General features: G+C 44.3%; 1 protein-coding gene across 1 annotated transcript; it reads left to right on the top strand.

The window, feature by feature from the left end:
- Nucleotides 1-1343: 1343 nt before the first annotated feature.
- tbx21 (T-box transcription factor 21) lies at nt 1344-20913 on the top strand. The gene is made up of 6 exons (XM_076760110.1): nt 1344-2166; nt 12519-12673; nt 15419-15540; nt 15852-16010; nt 16715-16776; nt 17113-20913. The coding sequence occupies exons 1-6, from the start codon at nt 1619-1621 to the stop codon at nt 17930-17932; spliced, it is 1866 nt and encodes a 621-aa protein (XP_076616225.1). The 5' UTR covers nt 1344-1618; the 3' UTR covers nt 17933-20913.
- The last annotated feature ends 136 nt before the right edge of the window (nt 20914-21049 follow it).

Genomic DNA, 21049 nt, shown 5'->3' with positions numbered 1-21049 from the left:
CTGTCATGACTCCAGGTTTGAGAAGCATTTGAGAAACAGATCCTGACCTCTTATGAAGACTCAGCCCTTCACTGAAATGAACACATGATTTATTATGTTCATGACTTTGACACTTCATGCTTCATGAATATCTGCACAACTTTCTGAAAGTCATCGTTGACAAATGAAAGAAAGCAGAAAAATATATTAACACTTCATGAATTTCATCTTTTCGTGGAGGGTCGCCATCACCTGAACTCTTTAAGTAAAAAGAAAACAATTAAAAACATTTTTGAAAGTTTGAGTATTATATAAAAAAAAATAGAAATCGTTTTTGTTCGATTTTGTATTAATTTCCATTTTATGACACTGAGTAATATCAACTGTAACAATCTAAAAAGGCAGTTAAAGCCATGTAATGTTGATGACTGTGGATGTATTAAAAACTCAAAAACTAGTTTTTTAAAGCGCATAACGATTCAACATGAAAATAAAATCGGGTTATGGTTAAACAAAGAACAGCGAAAGTGAAAACTGGTTGATTTCATAGAAAAAGCTCTGAAAATAACCTCCGACGCAAAGAAGTGACGTTGCTTGACTTCACTTTTGACTCATTATTATTTCTTTATCGAATAAGTTTTAACCTGAGGAGAAAAGGAGTCAAACAATGTTTTTTGGCACGAGCTAAGAGGAACCATTTAGAGACACTGAACAGTCGTAATTAATCAGTGTGAGGAGATAAAGAACCGCCTGATCGGAGGATGTTTTCACCCAAAGCGCGATAATATTCTAATTATTATCAGATGATAAAGTGAAGTTATTATCTGCCTATAAAACACAGCAGTTCTTCGGCATTACAAGGCTGTAGTTTTATTATTGGCCTAATTAATCACGCTTTAAATGAACTGATTCACCTTGCAGCTCACTCCACTCACCATCAAAACATTTGGTTATTGGCTATCGAGACATAATCATTATAACATCCATTATTCATGTGATGAACGAAAATGCGCAAACATATTCCAGAGTTTGCGGCATTCTGTTATGATTTCACGGCACTTATTTATTTATTTGGTAAATGTAATTTCCTGTAATGTCATTTTAAAACATTCCTCTAATGTAAATAGTCTCCCTGTGAAGCGTATCAAAGGAATTTCAGAGGTGTTGGTCAAAGGGCAGCGTGCGTAATTTGTGTGGCGCTGCAGCGGGGACGCCTCTCTCATGTCCGCAGCCTATCGCGTCCTGCCTCTGCGGCAAACACGCCTCCAAAATATGAGCGCTTACTAAATGTATAGCCTATATCATAGGATGGAAAGCTGAGCGTGTGTTTGAGTCACTGGTGGCGACTCCACGCGTCAAAAAAAGACGAGACAATCACCTGCTCGGGTGATTAAAAAGTTTGTGTGTGGTGAGACGGTGTGAGGGAGTTTTATGTTTAAATTCTGACCTCTGAGCGACCGAGACGCCGAATTTTAAAGTTTGTGGCGCGTCAGTGAGTGACAGGTGAGGTGAATCCAGACTGTGCTGTTTGGTGGTTCTTGTTTTTTCCTTTTTTATTTTTATTCTACATGCTCTTATTCAACTGGACGCAGGAGCGGAGCCTTATGACATTGCGCACAGAGCAGGAGCGGGGCTGCAAATGGGCGGCATAGGTGGCAACCTCTACCTCAGCATGTTGAATGGGACTGAAACGCAAACTTTCGGAAAGAACGCCGACATCAGCAGTCAGCTCCACCGCGGCGGCAAGGATCTAGCCGAGTTCAAAATGGGGATTCAGGACGCGAGGTTTTACTACCCAGACTCTGTTCCGAGCGGGCAGGACGCTCTGACTCTGCCGTACCACTCGGAGCAGGCGGTGGGAGGGTACGCGGCGCAGCCCGGCAGGTTTTACGCACAGACCCTCAGCAGCTGTCCGTACGGCGGCGTGCGGTCGCCGCCGAGAAGCGGAGCCGGGCAGGGTTACATCCCGACGGCAGGGGACGGGTTTCCTACCGGCGGGAAAGACTTGTACTCTCCTTCTCCAGAGAATTACCCGGCGAGCTTCCAGCACGGCTACCAGCGGCCGCCTCTCTACCCTTTACCTGGGCTACAGGTGTGCGGGAAGACTCAGGCTCTGCTCAATAACTACCCGCTATGGGCCAAGTTCCACAAGTTCCAAACCGAGATGATAATCACCAAACAGGGGAGGTAAGACCGACAGATCCCTGCAACAATTCCCGCTTCTTTTCCCACACTGACACACTCCTGATGGCTCACTTGTGGTCACATTTTGGTAAGAAAAGTGAAAGAAATTGCAAATTACGCAGCGCTGTCCTTTTGGTTTTACACACTTTCTAATTTCTCACTACCAGTGTTGAGCTGCAGGCCTGCATGACACCAGCTTCCTCTAATTTAACCGAAAAGCAGTTTTTCTCAGAACTAAATGACACTTTACAGCCTCGTCATGCTGTCTGGCGGTTACCACCGACTGGAGGTCATAGTTTACTCATATTTTAGCTCCTGTTTACTGCAGGACATCACAGGCACGGTTAGCTTTTGGGCAGCTTTGAGTTTTCAGTTGTGAGAATGACCTCTGAACTATTTTTTAAAGCACAGCTCGATTTTAAACTGTGCTGCTTTTGCGTAAAAATCGTCAGAGCTGAGTCATAATTGCATATTTTACACATTTGGAATAAATCTCAAGGATGGGTCTATAGAATTAAAAATACTTGATTTTAATTGGCCTAACAAAACATTTTTACAAAGTATTTTCTCTCAGTGTTGCTTTCCCCCTCTTTTTATTGTTGCTTGTAAAATTAAAAAAAAATGGACAAAATCTAAATTTGCTTCGGGCGAAAGTTGCTGAGGAGTCAGAGAAATGATGAAGTGAAGCTAAACATCAGCTGCATGCTGAAAACATTTGACACCTCTGCTTGACCTCTGAAGTCACAGGGGCCCCTTCACTTGAACACAGCAGGAATCCAACCCCAAAAATGATTGTAATCGGTTAAAATGGATCTCCTCTGCAGTGATACAAGGACAGGTTATTATTACTTAATGCTCCCTGGAGGCGACACCACCCGCAAAATATTTGTTCCTGAAGCCTTTTGATTTTTTTTTCTTCTCGTTAAAAATCTGGAGAACACTTTCTCTCCCCTCCTGTGATTTTAATATAAAATCAAGTCAGTGACCAATCAAACAGTTAAAGCTCTTATCTGTGTTCAGTGTGAAAGGACTTTGAAAGGAGGGAGGTGATAAAGTGAGAAACAAACTTCTGATAATTAAACCTCAACGCGACATCTCGAGTAGGCGGCTGTGGAGACGATAATAGACAAAAAAGTGAGATAAACACACACACACACACACACACACACACACACACACACACACACACACACACACACAGGAGGGACGGCGCTGCCGGGCCCCTCTGATGGGTCACCGAGCATTAAGACGCAGTCACGTCGATGAGGATTAATTCCCTCATACGCGCCTCTCGTGTTTGACAGAAGGTTTCAGGCCGGGCTTTCTCATGGCTCGGATCTGTGCACACAAAACAAGTGCGCTGTCACATAATAGGACACTGATATTTCCAGTGACTCCACTCTGCACCCAGCCGAGGCTACACACATTTATTTTTAATTCAGCTCACCTGAATTTATAATAATCTCAGATTTATTTTTAAAACTTCTTTTTCTAACTTTTTTTTTTAAATGTTTTTCTCGTTTTAAAACAAGAACAAGAATTTCAGTTTGCCAGCTGCAGGTTGCAGCCTTGTAAAATATTCCCCTTTGACCTGCATGGTTGCTTTCCTCTGGTGTAGGTAGGCCTCCACCTGCTGCCACGGCTATTTTCAGTGCAGTTAAAGTGCATTTTAGGAAGTCAGAAAAACTTCTTTGAAGCAATTTCTTTACATTTTTATTCTTTTAAACTTGAACAAAAAAATTCCAAGACGCTCCGTTCAACGTTTGGCCTTATTGTCTCAGCAGTATTAGTTTTCTGATCCATTTTAGAAATCTTTAAGTTTGGTAGAAATTTTAGATTTTGTGAGTGTGTTTTTGTGCGTCACAGATGCATTGTGTGTGTCTTTCCTATTTTCTTTGTGCAAGTGTGTGTGTGTGTGTGTGTGTGTGTGTGTGTGTGTGTCCTGGCAGGATGCTCTCTAGAAACACACACTGATCAATAGCTATGAACTATATGAACTATCAGGTTGTGTAATTAATACAATTACATATATATATGGTTTGAGGTTAAACATGTTATTACAATTGCCGGCAAAGTAAAAACAAGGTAACACACACACACACACACACACACACACACACACACACACACACACACTTGCTAAACTCTTCTGCACGGAAGTCTAAACACTACCCACAATAAGCAAAGCGCTGGTGAAATGGCCGCGAGGTGTTATCCTTGTACATGAGACAAAAAGCATATTTTGATGTTGTGCAAAAACCACAAACCTCACGTTACACGAAATTCAAATCCTGACAATGGAAAAGCTCTCACCCTTTTATCTTAACACCCTCCCTCACATGCAGAGCTGCAAGTATCCGGCAGAATAAGTGACGAGGAGGCCAAAAAACAGACTCTTTTAACTCCTGCAAGACAGTCGAGGAGCTGAGCAGAAGTGCACAAAAAAAAAAAAAAAAAAAGATGGGTTTTCAATATCAGAGGCGATATCTCTTAAATTTTCATCCTGGGTTCAGGCTCGCACAATAATTTTGCTGTGATTTTAGAGAGAAGTCTGAGGGTCTGCAATGTTAATCAAAACCCCGGCATGTGTAGAAGCTCTAGAGGAAAGTGTGGAGACGGGTCAAACACCGCTGAGCCTTCAGATGGCCACGCTGAGGAGGTGAGGCACCTTTGAAGTTCAGGAAGTAAAAGACGAGATTCTCTTTTTTTCTGCTCTCCTCAGCCTGCGCTCGATGCCGGGTGCGCAGCCTGGCAGACCTCTCAGAAGTTTGCCTCGTGCACCACACCTGGGCTTTGAAATCTAGAGCCGTTTTCATGGCCTGCAGCAAAGGTGGGGGGAATTCATCTGCACTTCTTCCTCTTCCTCTTCTTCTCCTGAGATAAATTCAGACCACCGCACGAGCTGAGAACATTTCAGGCCCTGCTCAGCCTGTTTGGCCGCATGGAGGCAAAGTTCACGGAGGCCGGGGCGTCGAGGTCGACCCAAACGCGGCGCCTGAGAGGCCAAACAGACGAATAAAGACAAAGAAAGATGCAAAATTGTGGGATTTTCTGATATAGCCAAAAAAGAATCAAGTGACTAAAAGCGAAAAGAGAAAGTGAAGCTATTTTCCCTCCTTCGTTTCTTTGACCAGTGCGCTGATCCTACACCTGTGGCCGCTTCAGATCTGAGTCAGGAGGACAATCTTTTCCCTGCCTTGGTTTCCAAGAAGCACATTCATTCAAGGGGAATTTTTTTTCTGGAAACAACAACTGAATTTGTTGATTTAGCGTAAAGAAATTTAAATTAACGGCATTCGTCGACCTGAAACGTGCCTTTCCTCGAATCATCAATTTGAACTCTTTGCTGGATTTATTTAATATTAACGACTCGCAAATCATGCTATTGAACTTCTGCTTGACCATGCAGTTCAGTGTGTGTGTGTTCGAGGAAGGAGATAAGAATGACTAAGTTCTTAACATACACACAACTTTCAGGGAAATAATGCTGAGCTCAAGTTCAGACTTAGAGGAATCATGCTCATGTGCTCTCTCTGCTCCACTGAGTCCAAACTGTAGCGTGTATCAGTCTGATGTCTGGTAGTTTTCCAGAGAGGAAATAATCCTTCGTTTTATTCTAATATTACTTTAGGTACTTACTATAAAAGTACTGCTATGAGTAGATGAAGATTAAGTTCCCTTATTGCAGAAAAGCAGAATCATCTTGCATATCACGATCATGTAGGGAGAGTTTTAAGTTCCTACATTTGTAAAGTAAAACATTTATTTATATTAGAGCTTTAATTCTTACAAAATGTTTATTGAGTGTAATAAAAATGTAGTATTTTAAATGTCTGCTGAGATACAAAGTGAAACATCATCTACATTTACACTTACTGAATAATCAAGTTTCTTTCCAAAGTAGGTATGTTATTTTGGAAATCATCACTTCACATCATCAAGGAAATCAGAGTGGGCGCCTCCTCGGCTGTGCCCGCCCACAGACATTTCGGTGTAATACTCTGATGTTAAACAGGTCAAAGAACTAATTTAAGAATGAAATTTCTTATCGCCAACACTGCAAGGTGTTTGGGGAGCAGTGTTTGGAGGTCTGCTGTGTTAATTCTCTCTCTCTCTTTCTCTCTGAAAGCAGAAGTGAGACTATTTCAAGGTTTTGACAGTATGACTTGTCACTTCCTGTTCAGCTGTTTATGGGTGCATATGCAGCTTTTCGCAGAAACATCTAGTGCCAATATCTTCAGATAGCTAAACGAGCGCTTCCTCCTGTCGTGTAAATATCCTCCTCTAATGGCTCCTCAGCCTTTTGAGCCACAGGTCAATCCCCGCTGGCCTCAATGTCGTTATTTATCACCGCTCGCTCTGTATTTGGTTTCCAAGAGGGTTAATAAAAGCTTTGAGGCTGACAGGGATGAAAAAGATAACACATGTGAAACCTGTTTTCTTGTTTATGGGTTTCTATTTTTCTTTTGGTCAACAAATCCCACGAGAGGACCAAACCTCACAATCAATCGATCGCACTGATGAGCGTTGTGTGTGCATCTGAGGAGTGATACATGTTATTCCTCTGTGCCACAGAGCAGCTGGGCCTTACGGTGCCATCTAGTGGGCCACGCAGGCAGTGCTGCAGTGCCAAATGGTTAGCTTAACATTGGTATTGTTTAAAGCTAGTTCTCTCATATCTAAATGTGCTCAAGAATTCACAAAGATGAAAAACATTGAATTAAAATGCATAATTTCAGTTACGTTTGAATATCACTCAGCCAATCACGACACATCATCAGGTCGAGGCTAACGGGTTTCGCTACCGTTAGCTAGCCAACGTCCCCTCGCCTGCAGTGACGGTGACTCGCTGTGGATTCACGTGGCAGTGATATCCTGTCACAGCCAAGTTCGTTTTCACTCCTTTCTCTGTGACGTTACGTTTTTCATTTCTCCTTTTTGAGCTCCATTGTTGTCCAGAAACTATAAAACCCATCAATGAGGCAGACTGCTGCACCACGTGATGTGTTCCTTTATTAGGATGAACGCACTCTGTGGTTTATTTTGACTCAATCACACATACGCCCGCTGCTGGAAATACCCACTAGAGAAAGAAATGTATATTAATACGCCCCTGAAAATAGTCCCTAACGAATGCACCGTGGCCTCCTGAGTAACCTTTGATAAAAAACACAGAGCTCAGCTGTTTGAGGAAATACTGAGCCTCTTTTTATAAAATAAAACTATATATTTGTGAACTACTTTGGCCTTGAGGTGTTTTAGAGTGAAACACGTTGTTGGTTTTGGTTTATTCACATCTTTGTTGACAATAATGAACATTTAGAATAAAACCAACCTCTCATGAAGCATGAAAGCAGCAGTATCAGGTTACACATGCACCTCAAAATAATTGAAATTTCAACACGTCTTGTCGTTGAGTTCCTCTGCGATAAGTCAATCCAGGAGCAGGAGAGTCTGTGTTAAAGAGTGCTTGTGTCCGGCAGCAGCTGTAGACTGGCATGTTTTCGTCACAGATGATCAAGCGTACGCACGGTGACAAAAACTGGACCTGAACTCCTGTCCGGATGAATCAGCGGGTGCGTTCATGTAGAAAAGTCCTCTCCCCGGTGAATATCCAGTTCCTCTTCTCCTCTCCAGCTTCTGCCTCGCATCCCCAGGACAAAGCCTCCACCCCTCCCTCCCTCGCTTCACTCCACCCTCTGCTCTTTCCTTTTCCCTTTCTCTAACCTCCATTTCCCCCCGCGGTTTCCCCTCTGTCTACCACCCCCCCCCCTTCCTCTCTCCCCGACATCCACACAGTTTATTTTGATTTTTTTAAATGTCACCACCAGCGGTACTGTCTCTGTATTACTGGCTGGTTCACCACACTCCACCAAACTACAGTTATGAGTATTCGTGTGCGTCTACACCTGAATCAGGCTGAGGGAGCGCCAGCCGTTTGTCATTACTGTCAAGTTTCCAGTGATTCAGAGTAGCACACTGGCAGGTTGGTTAGAGAGTCTGTCTGGTGGCTGCAGAGCTGCAGGTTTGATTCCCACTGGTGGTGAAGCAAGTGTGTGTATTTGTGTACCAATCTGCTGCAAAAACATCTTCTCTGTGGTTGCAGCAGTCGTGCAAAACCATAAAATCACGCATGTGTCAAGAGAAGGCAGCAGAGACGCCGCATGCTTCATCCCCACACTGGCAATACCTGCACGCTAACATGTGTTTGGTGTTTTTCAGCCTCTCTCGCTGAACTCGGCACAAAGCTTGACTGCCGCCCCCACATGCAAATACCCCTCTGTGTTGTGTTTTCTATGGTTTCTCCCCTTGCCGAGTTCTGATTTCCTATAAAAGCCTCTAGCATGAGTGAATCGACAATATCAGTGGGGCAAAAACGATAACTACTCATCTACTTTCTAGATTACTCTCGCACAGTGTAGGTGGGTTGAGACACTCATATGCCGAGCAGCCGAGTTTCCGTTTTCACTTGTATTAAAGACGGCCCTGGAAGAAGAGCCCTTTCACCTGTTCTTTGCGAGCCACTAAAGAGCTGCTGCCACGATTCTGTTTCACTGAGAACCATGATTGATTGTTAAACTGGACTCGCCATGTAGCCAGAAAGACCCAACTGGGGCCGCTCAGGGCAGGGTTTTGTCTTACCACTGATGGATTAGAAGTGTGTGTGTGTGTGTGTGTGTGTGTGTGTGTGTGTGTGTGCGCGCGCGCACGCTGTCACTTAAACACACAATCCTGAATGTATCTGACCGTGTTAACTTTTCGTCACATAAATTCATGACAAGCTTGACTTGTGGAGGTTTTTCAGACAAAGAAACCTTTAAAAATGCATCCAAAGTTCAAGATTTGCGATCGTATGTTGACCAAAAATATAATGTACTGTTTTTACAATGTTTTTAACATACAGCAGCAATAATATGTTAGCACATATATGAGTAATGTCAGGCTGGGTGTTATTTCGAGACTGTGCCAGTACGATATCTGAGTGATATGATGCTGATATACAGCTGAGTGATTATTTAAAAAAGGCTAAATAAACTCATGAAACAGCTGAGCACTGTAGCTTTCAGCAAATGGTACTCAAACAAGAGAAACCAGCACCGTTATTGGGGACTGTTTTCAGCAGCGGATTAATACACATTTAGCTCTCTAGCAAGCATTTGGGGCAGCAGGGCGGTGTGTGTGTGTGTGTGTGTGTGTGTGTGTGTGTGTGTGTGTGTGTGTGTGTGTGTGTGTGTGTGTGATTGAGTTAAAATAAACTACAGTGTGTTCATAGTAATGAAAGATGTCAGCCAGTGCAGCAGTGTGGCGCCTTCATGTGTTTTTAATAGTTTTTGGGAAGCGGTGGAGCTCTGTGGCACAGAGGAAGGCTTTACTTGTTAGCTCATGTAGAATTGAAGCATTATCCTTTAAATGGTGTCTAAACATGGGGAGTAATGTGAGAACATAACCTAAATAAAATGGTCTAAATCTTTTATTTAAATCAGGAACTAAGTAAACAAGAATCTGATAATTCTGACATTTAATGGCAACTTTGTACACTTGACAAATTCAGAATAAGTATGAAAACATGTGACAACTGATTTGAGTCTAACGTTTAGACGTCCAAATATATTTTTAATTGGCCCTTTTTTGCTGCTTAAACTCGTGTGCACAGATCAAGGCAACACAACACGTGTACGCTGACGGGCCCTCCAGGTGTCCCGCTAGCCCGCTAACATTAGCCGCGAACGCTTCGTCTCTTTACACACCTCACATGTTTTCACGAAGCTAAATGACCAAACTGCTTCAGGGAGGACACACTGACTTTAAATGAGATAAATTTCCCTCCAGATGAGATTTTGTCATCTAAACAGCTCTGACGACACGCAGGATTGTCTTTTCTGGACATGCTCTGCGTGTTTCAGACCGAATTATTACTCTAAGTTTAACTCCTGTTCTTGGGCAACGGCGCTGTGTTTTGGTGTATTTATAGCTGTGATCAAACACTGTAGATCTTATCTGTTTGTTCCACTCACACCAAAACGTTTCAGAAAAGAAAGAAGAGGGCGTTTCTGAAAAGGAAGTTTGCTTTTCATCTTTGTGTACACTCTTTGCACTCTTGTAATGACCAATTTAAACCATGCACTGTATAAAACACAGTGAGCACATGCCAACTCTTTCAACTCATTTGAATGAAACGAAACACTTGCAGGCAAACCCGTCATTCAGTATCACAACATGTGTTTGTTGGACTTGAGTTTAGAAACGTGAAGTTGTGCTGCAGACGTCCTGCGGGCAGGATGCGCACTTTGAAACAAAGCTCACTCACTTTTCACACTGAGCAAACCAAAGGAATGGAGGGCATCGCTCATTACAAATGCTCCATAGCCTCAGGTGCTGTTAGCCAGTTTAAAACAGCTGGGCCAAATGTCAAACATGTTGCCCTGATTTATTAACACCAACTACACACTGGTGACCTCATATAGACCCAGACTGCAGTGCGGATTCATATTCCTCATTCAGGGGTTCGTTTATTGTGTCAGACACCACGAGGAGTGTTTTCTTTTAAAGAAATGGTTCTTTCTGAAAGTTGATTTAGAAGATCGATACCACCCTCACTTCTGTCTGTTAAATATGAAGCTATAATCAGGAGACGGTTAGCGTAGCTTAGCATAAAGACTGGAAACAGGGGGAAACAGCTAGCCTCCGTCAAACCGCCACTTTTCGTTTTTATACTTCAGGGGAGAGTTCAGGGGCAGAGGGCTTGTTTAGTTAAATATGTTAGTCTAGTCAGCCTGATGCATTGATCCTTTATCTGATTGAGGTTTGTGTAATTTAGGATCTATGACCACGGCTCTGACATGTCAGCAGTCTGTGCGCTGTATTGATAAATCCATGGAGCTGTCCGTGGTGCTGAAGGAGCAGACGGATTCGTAATTGCACTGCAGAGCGAGAGGATCATAGAGACACACTGCTGCCTGTCGTCTTCCTATAATATTCCTCTGATCATTCAGTCACAGGTGTGCTGCTGAAAACACAACCCAGACCAAACCAAGTCTGGAGCAAAATATTTCAGGGGAGCTATGACTACAGGTAGAGTTTTTACTATAGGGTTAGGGTGAGCGTTATGGCCCGCCCCCCCTCTTAAAACTCAACAAATCAACACAGACATTCATGGTCCCCAGATGATAAATCCTACCGACTTTTGAGACCCTGTGATTTCTCCTCCAACATTTTGACATTTTTAGCGTTCAGTGAAATATTTCACCAAATATTTCACAGATTGTCGTGAAATTTGGATGAATCCCAATGACTTTGGTCATCCTCTGGCACCACCAGAGGCTCGATTCGTCCAATACTTATGAACAAATACCTGCAAAGCCACTGCCATTGACATCAGCTGTATTCAGTGCTGATTGTTAGCATGCTAGCACGCTAAACAAGGATAGTGAACATGATAACCATTGTACCTGGTAAACATCACCATATTAGCATTGTCGTTGTGAGCATGTGAGCATACTGATGTTAGCATTTAGCTCAAAGCACCACTGGGCCTCAGTACAACCTCAGAGGCAGTATGACTGTAGACTCCTGTTTACCTTCGGACAAAGCCAGGCTTCCTGCCTCCAGCCTTCATGCTAAGCTAAGCTAACGAACTGTTGCAAGATGCTGCAAGTCAGTGCTGCCTTACAACTTTCATTGGATGAAAACCTGTCAACTCAAGGTGACAATTATGTGACTGACTGGCCTAGAAAATGATAATATACATGTGGTGATGTGTTGCTTTGCCGTGTGTCCATGTCTTACAGTCGTGCGCCTCTTGGTTTGAGCGTCCCCGGGCCCCGGTGCCTGGGGACGCCCTGACCTCCCGGTTACCTCGTCTCACTGAAGCCCTCTGTGAGCAGAATAAGTTCAACATGTAAAGCTCCAGCAATCAGGGGCAGCTTCTGGGGCATCTTTTATTAACAGCAGCATTAAATATTCACCTCCAGCCGTCCCCCCGTCAGCCTTCCCCTCCACCTCTCGTCCATTACTCTTGATTCTTCAGCTGGTGAAGCAGGAAGAGTGTTTAAGTCATGAGGTCCAAACAGGAATCCCCTCTTCGCCTTACGTCCATACATTATTGTCCCCAAAGAGCACTTGTAATACCTTTCTTCTTGTCAGTTGTGCATTTGATATTATGCATCACTTCCTTCTCACCATCCTGTTTGAAGCAGTGGGTCGGAGGCTGGGAGGTCTCCCCCTACCGAAAAGAACCATTAGCTGTACAAATAATAAAAAAATGAAGCTCATTGATTTAAAAGCCATGTTTTAGCTTGCTGTTATCGGACGTTTTAGCACTGATTCATCATGTTTTTCCCTGTGTGTTCGTCCAGGAGGATGTTCCCCTTCCTGAGCTTCAACATCAGCGTTCTGGATCCGTCTGTCCACTATAACGTCTACGTGGACGTGGTTCTGGCTGATCAGCACCACTGGAGGTACCAGGGCGGCAAGTGGGTCCAGTGTGGGAAGGCAGAGGGGAACATGCCGGGTACGTTTCACATCAGAGCTCATAATAAAACCCAACGTAACGGATTCAGATTTTCTTTTTCTAGCTCTTTATGACAGGAAACATATTTAAAAATACTGATGTTGAATTGTGCGCTTTCAATAACCAAAAGTGATTTTAGTAGTAGATGGCAGATATGTTTTATTTGTAAAGATGAATGACAAAATCAACAAAATTAAATCATTAAGACCAAGATTACAGAGCAGTGATGGGAGTAACTAAGCACATTTAATCAAGTACTGTAAGTTAGTTAGTTTTGAGGTACTTGTACTTTAAATCTGTACTTGAGTAATTCCATTTTATGCTTCTTTATACTTCTACTCCTCTACATCAGAGGAAAATATTTTAACTCCACTACATTTATTTTAATTTTAATAATTTTCTTGAATCAGACACCCCCAGGAAACATAAATCACATTTCTTCTCGGGGGCAGTGAAAGCAGATTCTGACACAAAGCAGATGATCAAACAGCAGCTGAAGAGCGTAAACGCTGGTCGGTCAGTGAGCCAGAGGCGAGCCTTTAGCTCGGCGCATGCAACATGGAAGATCTGGAGGAAGTGGTTTATTTAGCAATATTGTAGCAAACCTACATGAATACAGTAGAGAAACCAAGATGTGCATCATGAGGCACAAGTAGTCTGAGAGGTTTCTGTGGACATTTTGATGTTGCTTTTGCTCGACAGTCAGGAGTTTAATCATCCACTCTGCAGGGAGTGAGTGAACAACACAGACAGAAGATATTCAGCATGATGTCCTCCAGCAGTTAGCTTTAGTGTTCAGAAAACTTTTCTTGTATTTTCACGTGTTCGTTTTTCCTGGTTCATCTTCAAGCTGCCTCCATAAAAAGTCATGGAAACCAGATGCATTAAGCAACACAAAATGAGGCTCGTTTATGCATTTATGTGAGTGATCAGAAAGTTGGAAAATAAGTGCTAATTATCAGAAATCGTAGGGCCTGAAGTGTAGGACGGATTAAATAACTTAACTGTTATGCTTCTGCAGGATTTGGACTCAATAGCAGTAAATAGTAAAATAGGAAGTTGTTGAATGGATAATGAAAGGAGACTCCAGGTATGCAGGAAACTAGCAGCTGGGGAGTCCTGGGAATAAACGGCCAGCTCTTCCACTAAGCAGCACAAACAGTCTGGCTACGAGTCGTCAGCAGGCCACAGTCTTTATGCTGTGCCTGATTGAGATGAGTCCCAGCTGTGATGGAGTCAGCTCCAAAGACACCTGGAGAACCACAACCAGCCTCTGCCAACAAAGGAGACACAGGAAACAAAACCCCACAGCTCTCCACGCAAGAAAACACTCGAGTTTCCAAAGCCCCTGTCTAATGAAAACCATGTATCTCCAGTGTATGTTTCAGATACACTGAAGGTTTAAAGTCTCCTACCTGTTGAGCCATTCATAAAAAAAAAAAAACTGCAGATTTTTTTTAATTGAAGTTTGAGCTAAATTTTAAAGTTTTAGTATCATCGCTCACATTTTCTGCAGAGCATGTCTGAACTGGTTTTGCTCCAGTTTGCCATCATCTGTGGTGTCCAGAAGTATCTTGTTGTCACTTTTTTCTATTTGAACTCCCTCTAAATATGCAAATTGGTCACCAAAAGCACCGCCCTCCACACCTCTCCCCAAATACACAGCGTTAATGTCAGCCCTTGTTTGCAAACGGCTGTTTATGTGCACTGGATTTGACTTTTCTATCCTGATTTCCAGTTTGCAGCTCTGTAAAGAACATGACTTTGGGTTTTACTCGGCTTGACTTTCCCATCCATGTGTCGCACTCCCTGTGCTCTCTTCCTCTATTCAATCATTACATCTTCCTGTTCACACCTCAGAAAAAACACAATAGCAAGTCAACCAAAACGACATATAGCGTGTGATTGATGATAGACTAACCACAATTATATAAATGAGAGAAACTGCAAGGTGTTGTCACACATGTGCCAGGTGTTATGGAAAGGTGACTGCTGATGTGCTATCGTTGTGGAAATTGTGGTGAAACAACTTTGCTCAATTAGATTTAATACTGCACTAATGTGGTGTGCTCGCACAAGGTTAGCAGGTCATTGTGGTAACACTGTGAAAAATCATGGCGCTGTGATTGCATCCTGCAATAAGAAGGCATCAAATGTAAAGGTGGTGAAAACAATGTCGCCCTGTCAGCAGAAAAAGGTTGCTCATTACAAACAAAGATATGTTTCATATAGAATGTGATGGATGTTGTTTTTTACTGTTGCTTCTCATCCTCCTACTTATTAAACTGAGTGAACCACATAAAATTGATTTATTTTTTCAAATACCAGCAGCCAGCAGCATCAACAATAAGCACAGCTATTGATAGTGCATGCTGGGTTTTCTGTGATATGCTGTATATATACATATTTTACAGTCTGTGCTCCTTGCATGATCGTTTATCGCAATAAATCTAACAAGCGGAGCAGTTAAACGCTAAATTTATCTTTCCTTTCTCTCCTGATCTCTTGTTTTCATCAAGAAAGTCACAAATGAGCTGATTCACTTGATAAATGTGTGTTATCAGGTGGGATTCTTCATTCAGTCTCAGACTGCGCTGCATCATATTGATCTGATCCGATAAACAAACAGGTTTGCAGATGTGGATGATGTTTTAAAGCCACAGAAAGTTTGAATAATCCTGGTCCTGGGAGCTTTCTTGGTGTGACAGAGCGAGTTATAAACTTCGCTCATGGTGTGTTTTCCAGGGAACAGGATGTACATGCACCCCGACTCTCCCAACACGGGAGCTCACTGGATGAGACAGGAGGTGTCTTTCAGCAAACTCAAGCTCACCAACAACAAGGGCAGCACCAATAACGTGGCGCAGGTACGGTCCCGAAAACCTCCATCTGTGCGTGTCTGGATGTCAAGCACAAAGTTTCGTATTGATCTTTAAACATCTTTCATGTCAATCATTCATGTTTCCGATGCATGCGTGTAAAAGGTGGAAGGTGGGAAACAATGCATCTGCAGCATCCCTGAACCTGAATCCAGCCAAGGCCCGCTCTGCTCTCACATTTCCTGTCTGATTCTCTGCTATTTTCTACTGGATAAAAGCAAAAAATGATCTTAAACCACATAATTATACCAGATATCAGCCTCTCACGGCCCCCGTCCTGGTCTGAATCTCCTCTCCAGATGATCGTGCTGCAGTCGCTCCATAAGTACCAGCCTCGTCTTCACATCGTGGAGGTGAAGGAGGACGGCACTGAGGATCCCTTCCTTTCATCCAAAGCTCAGACCTTCATCTTCCCGGAGACGCAGTTCATCGCTGTCACCGCTTATCAGAACGCCGATGTAGGTCACAGCAGTCACAGGAAGGAAGACTTGTGTGTAAAAAAATAGATATTCAAGAGATAAAAGTGTAAAAACTGGCCTTTTCCTGCAGATTCTGGTCAACTTCAGCTCAATTTTCCAGATTTTAGTCACCAAAAATCTTTTTTTCATATATATCACATAAGCCTGCACAATGATTTCAACATAACAACACCTCTTATGACGAGGTCAAGAGTTCAGTGATTCATGTCAGAGTTTCAGATAGAAGCTTTGATTAATGCATGTACGCATCAAAAATTCACACACACTCATTTACATTCCTACAATCCACTGTGAGCGTTAGCATAGCATAAGTGTACAGTAGCTAAGTTCAGCTGGGAGTCAGCTCACCTCAGCTGACCTGAGTGCTGTGGCTGATATAGAATATCATTAACAGCTGTTCAAACACAGTGTGTAAGAGCTGCTGTATCCAAAGCAGGATGCAGTCGGCCTGTTTGGATGATGTTTATTCCATCGCTGTGTGTGTACGGTGTGTGTGTGTGTGCCCACTCTCTGGGTCAAAACGCCTTCCTACGTCAGGAGAAGAACTTCATTTTATCCTCATTAATAATCGGTCGGAGGCCTCCTCTCTTTCTGCTCTCTTGTTTTTCTTACATGGTTGCTCACTCCTTCTCTTTTTCCTATGCCTGCATTCTCTCATTGCCCTCCTCCTGTTCCTCACACAGATCACTCAGCTGAAAATAGACCATAACCCCTTCGCTAAAGGTTTCCGCGACAATTACGACACGTAAGTCATCTGTTTAAAAAAAGCTGTGTTTGTGAAGAGAAAACAACAGGAAATCTGCTCGTTTTTCACCGAGAACACATCTTTATCTGAGCCTTGCATTTGTTCACCCTGAGTAGTCACACTGGATCACTGCTGGTGCTTAAATGTGCTCATGTCTTCCTTTAAATATTGGAATAGATGCCATTAGTGCGCTGCTCGAGCGTGCTGCAGTGAAAGGGTGTGAGGGGCTGTGAGATGTTTGATAGATAGTTTGAGGTTTGAGCAGGAAATAACACCTTCTTTTTTTTCTCTCTTCTCACACTCTCTTCTCTTCCCCTCCTCCTCCCTCCTGCTCAGGCTGTACGCTCCTCCTGACTCTGATCGCCTCACCCCCTCCCCCACAGAGAGCCAGCAGCTGCTGCCAGGGAGCTGCTACCCCCAGGGCTACCTCTCAGAGCAGTACATGAGCCCCCTGCCCCAGAGCCGCTTCTACGGCCGCGAGCCCATCGGCATGGGCCAGCAGCACAAAGACCCGTCCTCCAGCCCGGGCCCTCACAGCCGCTGGTACCTGCCGCCCCAGCAGGGTGTGACCCCCAACCGGCTTGACTTCACTTCCTCCTATGAGGGTGACTTCTCCGGAAATGGGTTCTACAAGCCCTTCCCCTTGCAGACGTCCGCTCATCACGCCCTCAGCTACTACCCAGACCACCCCTTTGCATCTACCAGCGTGTCTGTATCAGGAGCCACCTCGGCGGGCTGGACCACCAGCCGGCCCACCCCTCAGTACTTCAGCCACACCAGTAAGCCCGGCCCCAGCCTGAGCTGGTTCAGGCCCATATCGTCCTCCTCGTCCCCCTCGTCTTCTTCTACATCACCAGGCAACCCCAGGCTGCACCCTCCCTCGCTCCTGGAGCCTCTGCAGCCGCCGCTGCTGCAGGACAAGCCCAAAGACAATGCGGAGGCGGTGGGAGAGGACCCCTGGCTCGAACCCCCCTCCGTGAAATCAGCGGCCTCGGCTGACTCAGGTCTGTTCGAGGGCGGCGTGGGGGACAACAAGAAGAGGAGGGTGTCGCCCTACACGTCCAGCACTGAAAACTCTCCGCCTCCTCGCAGTGGAGAGGTCTGCGAGAAGGACAGCAACAGCGATGCAGATTACTATGGCTATTACACCCACTGAAGGCCTCGCGCACCGCCACAGTCACCGCAGCGTCTCCCAGCGTCTTCCCACACCGCCCTCATGGACACGCAGAGGTCTGTCCAGTCAGGTCACGAAAAAGGGCTGCAGACAAATACCAGACCCGCAGAAGAGCCTCATCTACCATCACATCAGTCCATAAAGTCTCCTCTCAGATGATCACAGGAGGAACTTCCAAGGTTACTGTCAAAGTTAGTGTCGAACAGAAGCGGACGTGACCGGGACGCTGCCCTCCAGACACATAAACACCACACAGACAAACAGACCTGTGACTTAAGCCTTCGAAACATGTGGAGATTTGAGGGGGAAAAAATGATCTGCATATCTGCTGGCTGACAGACGCCTGCAGGGATTGTCTGTTCTTACTGCGTCAAACACTCCCTCTGTCTCTTTGACTCTGTCTTGTCTGTCTCTTCCTTCTCACCTTCAGCCATTCACACATCCTCTCACAATATGCTCACATTCACCTCCCCTGATGGTTCTGAGCTGAAATCATGTTTCACAGACAGTTTTCTCCCCAGTGCATTTAGTGCAGCGCCCACCGGTGGCGGCAGAGGAGAGCTGCAGGCTGAGGGTGCAGAGGCCAGAGTGAGCTGAAGTCAGGAGGTTAAGAGAGCTTAGCAAGCACATGTTCCGAAGCGCGGCCGCTAATCTAACTAAACCCAGCGAGGACAACCTTTCAGTGTGTGTGTCTGTTAAGTAAATCAGCGCCCGGAGCAGAAATAGCATGTCCTCACAAGTTGGAGACAATCCAGCAAACGTCACAGGTGGGAAAAGAAATTCAGCAGCAAAAACACACAAAGGCTCCTTTGCAGAATTACCAATCAGTTAGTGAGTGACAGACATTCAACAGTCACAAAGGTCAGAAAATGCTCCTCTCCAAGTGCATTAGTCTCAAGGTAAAGACATGAGTGATATGAGACATCTTAGCACCAGGACAAGGCCAGCCGGACACTGTCTGCTTTGATAGAGTGAAAAAGGCCTCATCATAACAAAGGCTCAGCCCCCTGCTACAATCAGTCGATGTGAAAACGCTCCTGTCACCACACACAGATAAAGCCTGCGATCAATAGCGGCATCGATAAGGACGTAACTGGAAAACAGTATTGGCAGAGGCAAGTATGACAGCTTAAACCACACCAACACAAACTGCACCCACTGTGCATGAGCGTGTGCATGGATTCAGATTAAACCCCATTCAGTAAGAGTCCGTTTCCCACTGAGGCTTTCGCTCTGCAAATATAATCTCATTGAAGTTAAAGAAAAGATGTTAGACTCCTGCTTTGCTGTGCCGCCTGCAGGTTCTTGTACAGTAGCAGCAGAGCAAAGTGGGTCACTCACAGCGGCTCCACGCACCTGTAGGGAGAGAGACGAGGCACTGTCACCGTAAACAGGAAGCACAAAGTGACCAGACAGACGCAGAATTTCCCCCCCAGTGTTGGGGCCTATCATGTTGTGACAGCGGCTGACAGAGGCCCGGCTCCCGGCCCGGTGACAGAGATGAAGAGTGAGGCCGCAGTCGGCGCTGATCAGAGATCTGCTCCTCATTCCTCGGCAGGTGCGCTAATGGCCTCAGACAACACTGGAGGCGACAGACAGGCTCGCTGGCTGCAGTGCAGGCTCACTTTTCTGTTTGAGAGATCAATTACTGAATTTCCTGAAATACATCTGCACTCTTGAAATGCCCAAAATGAGCCGGTGAAAATAGAACCTGCTTGCAGAACTTGCTCTGATTTTCAAACTATTAACTACTAAAAATGGAGCCAGAAGACACTTAGCTTAGCTTAGCATAATGACTTAAAGCAGAGGGAAAGTGCTAGCCTGAGAATTACTCAGGCACACCACCTCTCATACAAGCACAAATTGTGGTTTTTACACTTTAGTTTTTGTACAGATTAAACAAAGAGGATGTAAAGTGTTTAAGTTTGAGCTTTCAAGGTGCTGGTAGGCAGGTTTTGTGACCTTCGTACAGAGCCAGGGGTGCAGCCCTGTTTGCCTTATCAAAAAGTCTAAACTCTTCTCTGAGCTAAGCTGATTTTATATATGAAGACGGGGACTTTAAGTGGGGTCACTGCAATTTAAAGACAATCAAAATGCATGTAGATGTAACACCACCTTTTGAAGCACTTGACAAAACGGTCTTAATGATGTTGATGCAAAAAGGACAAACTGTCTGACAGCTCAGTCCTTTACCTGAACATTTAAATAACAGAGGCAGATGCCGATGAAGTGTTAGTTTTATGGTGAATACAGAATGGATATATCGTATGATTAATGAAAAAATATGTATGTTGCTGGTGTAACATTTCCAAAAGATGTAGTATTTAATGTTTAAAGGTGATGACTCTTAATGTACCTTAACGAAGGTGGACAATTCTTGTTTCAAGTGCAATTAACAGAGAGTTAACGAAGGCATCGCGGAAACAATGAGAGCGAAGGTTACGTGATCGCTGGCCTGTGGACGATGCCAGTTATTTATTTTCTGTGCTGTGGTTTGTTTCGTGGCTCACTCGGTGACCCTGCACCTACATGAGGGCAGAGGTTTCACAGCAGACAGCAGCAGAAAAATGCTTTCAGGCGCCTCAGGAACGACCCCTGCTGGACAATCTCAGCTATTACTTCAGCCCATCCCTGATGCTAAACCTCTAATACCTCCATTTCCCATGAGTCTGTGTTTCCCTTGCACACACATTTCCCTCAGTAAGAGAAGACTGTGCAGAATCCAGAGATTATACTGTACCATACAGACAAGTGACGAAGGGAGACCAGACGGGGCGAAGCGACGAGCATGTTCTTTTTCGTGTGTGATCATGTGCACTGTTGATGTCGGCGGAGCGATAATGGCTCCTTTGACTCTTTCATTAAGAGCTTATAAACTGCAAGATGAAGGGGAAAACTGTTATTTATTAAAGGTGGCATATTTGTGTATTGTACTGTTGTTTTTTTATTCATGAAATTAAAGCTTACACATGACAAATCTCGGCTGGGTTGATGTTTATTTCGTTGACGTGTTGGTCTGAAAGCGCCTTTTCAAAATGCTGCACATCCAGTTTCATGAAAAATGAGGTGAACGTTAATTTGTGCCGGAACTCTTACTTA

Source organism: Chaetodon auriga, chromosome 20 (assembly GCF_051107435.1).
Source record: "Chaetodon auriga isolate fChaAug3 chromosome 20, fChaAug3.hap1, whole genome shotgun sequence".
Classification (NCBI taxonomy): domain Eukaryota; kingdom Metazoa; phylum Chordata; class Actinopteri; order Chaetodontiformes; family Chaetodontidae; genus Chaetodon; species Chaetodon auriga.
Note: the sequence above shows the minus strand (reverse complement) of the source record. Positions and strands in the feature narration are given on the sequence as shown.

Coding starts and splice junctions, on each gene's coding strand:
- tbx21 (XM_076760110.1), top strand. CDS start 1,619: ATGGGCGGCATAGGTGGCAACCTCTACCTCAGCATGTTGAATGGGACT. Junction 15,541..15,851: donor GCACCAATAACGTGGCGCAG/GTACGGTCCCGA, acceptor TCTCCTCTCCAG/ATGATCGTGCTGCAGTCGCT. Junction 16,777..17,112: donor TTCCGCGACAATTACGACAC/GTAAGTCATCTG, acceptor CCTCCTGCTCAG/GCTGTACGCTCCTCCTGACT.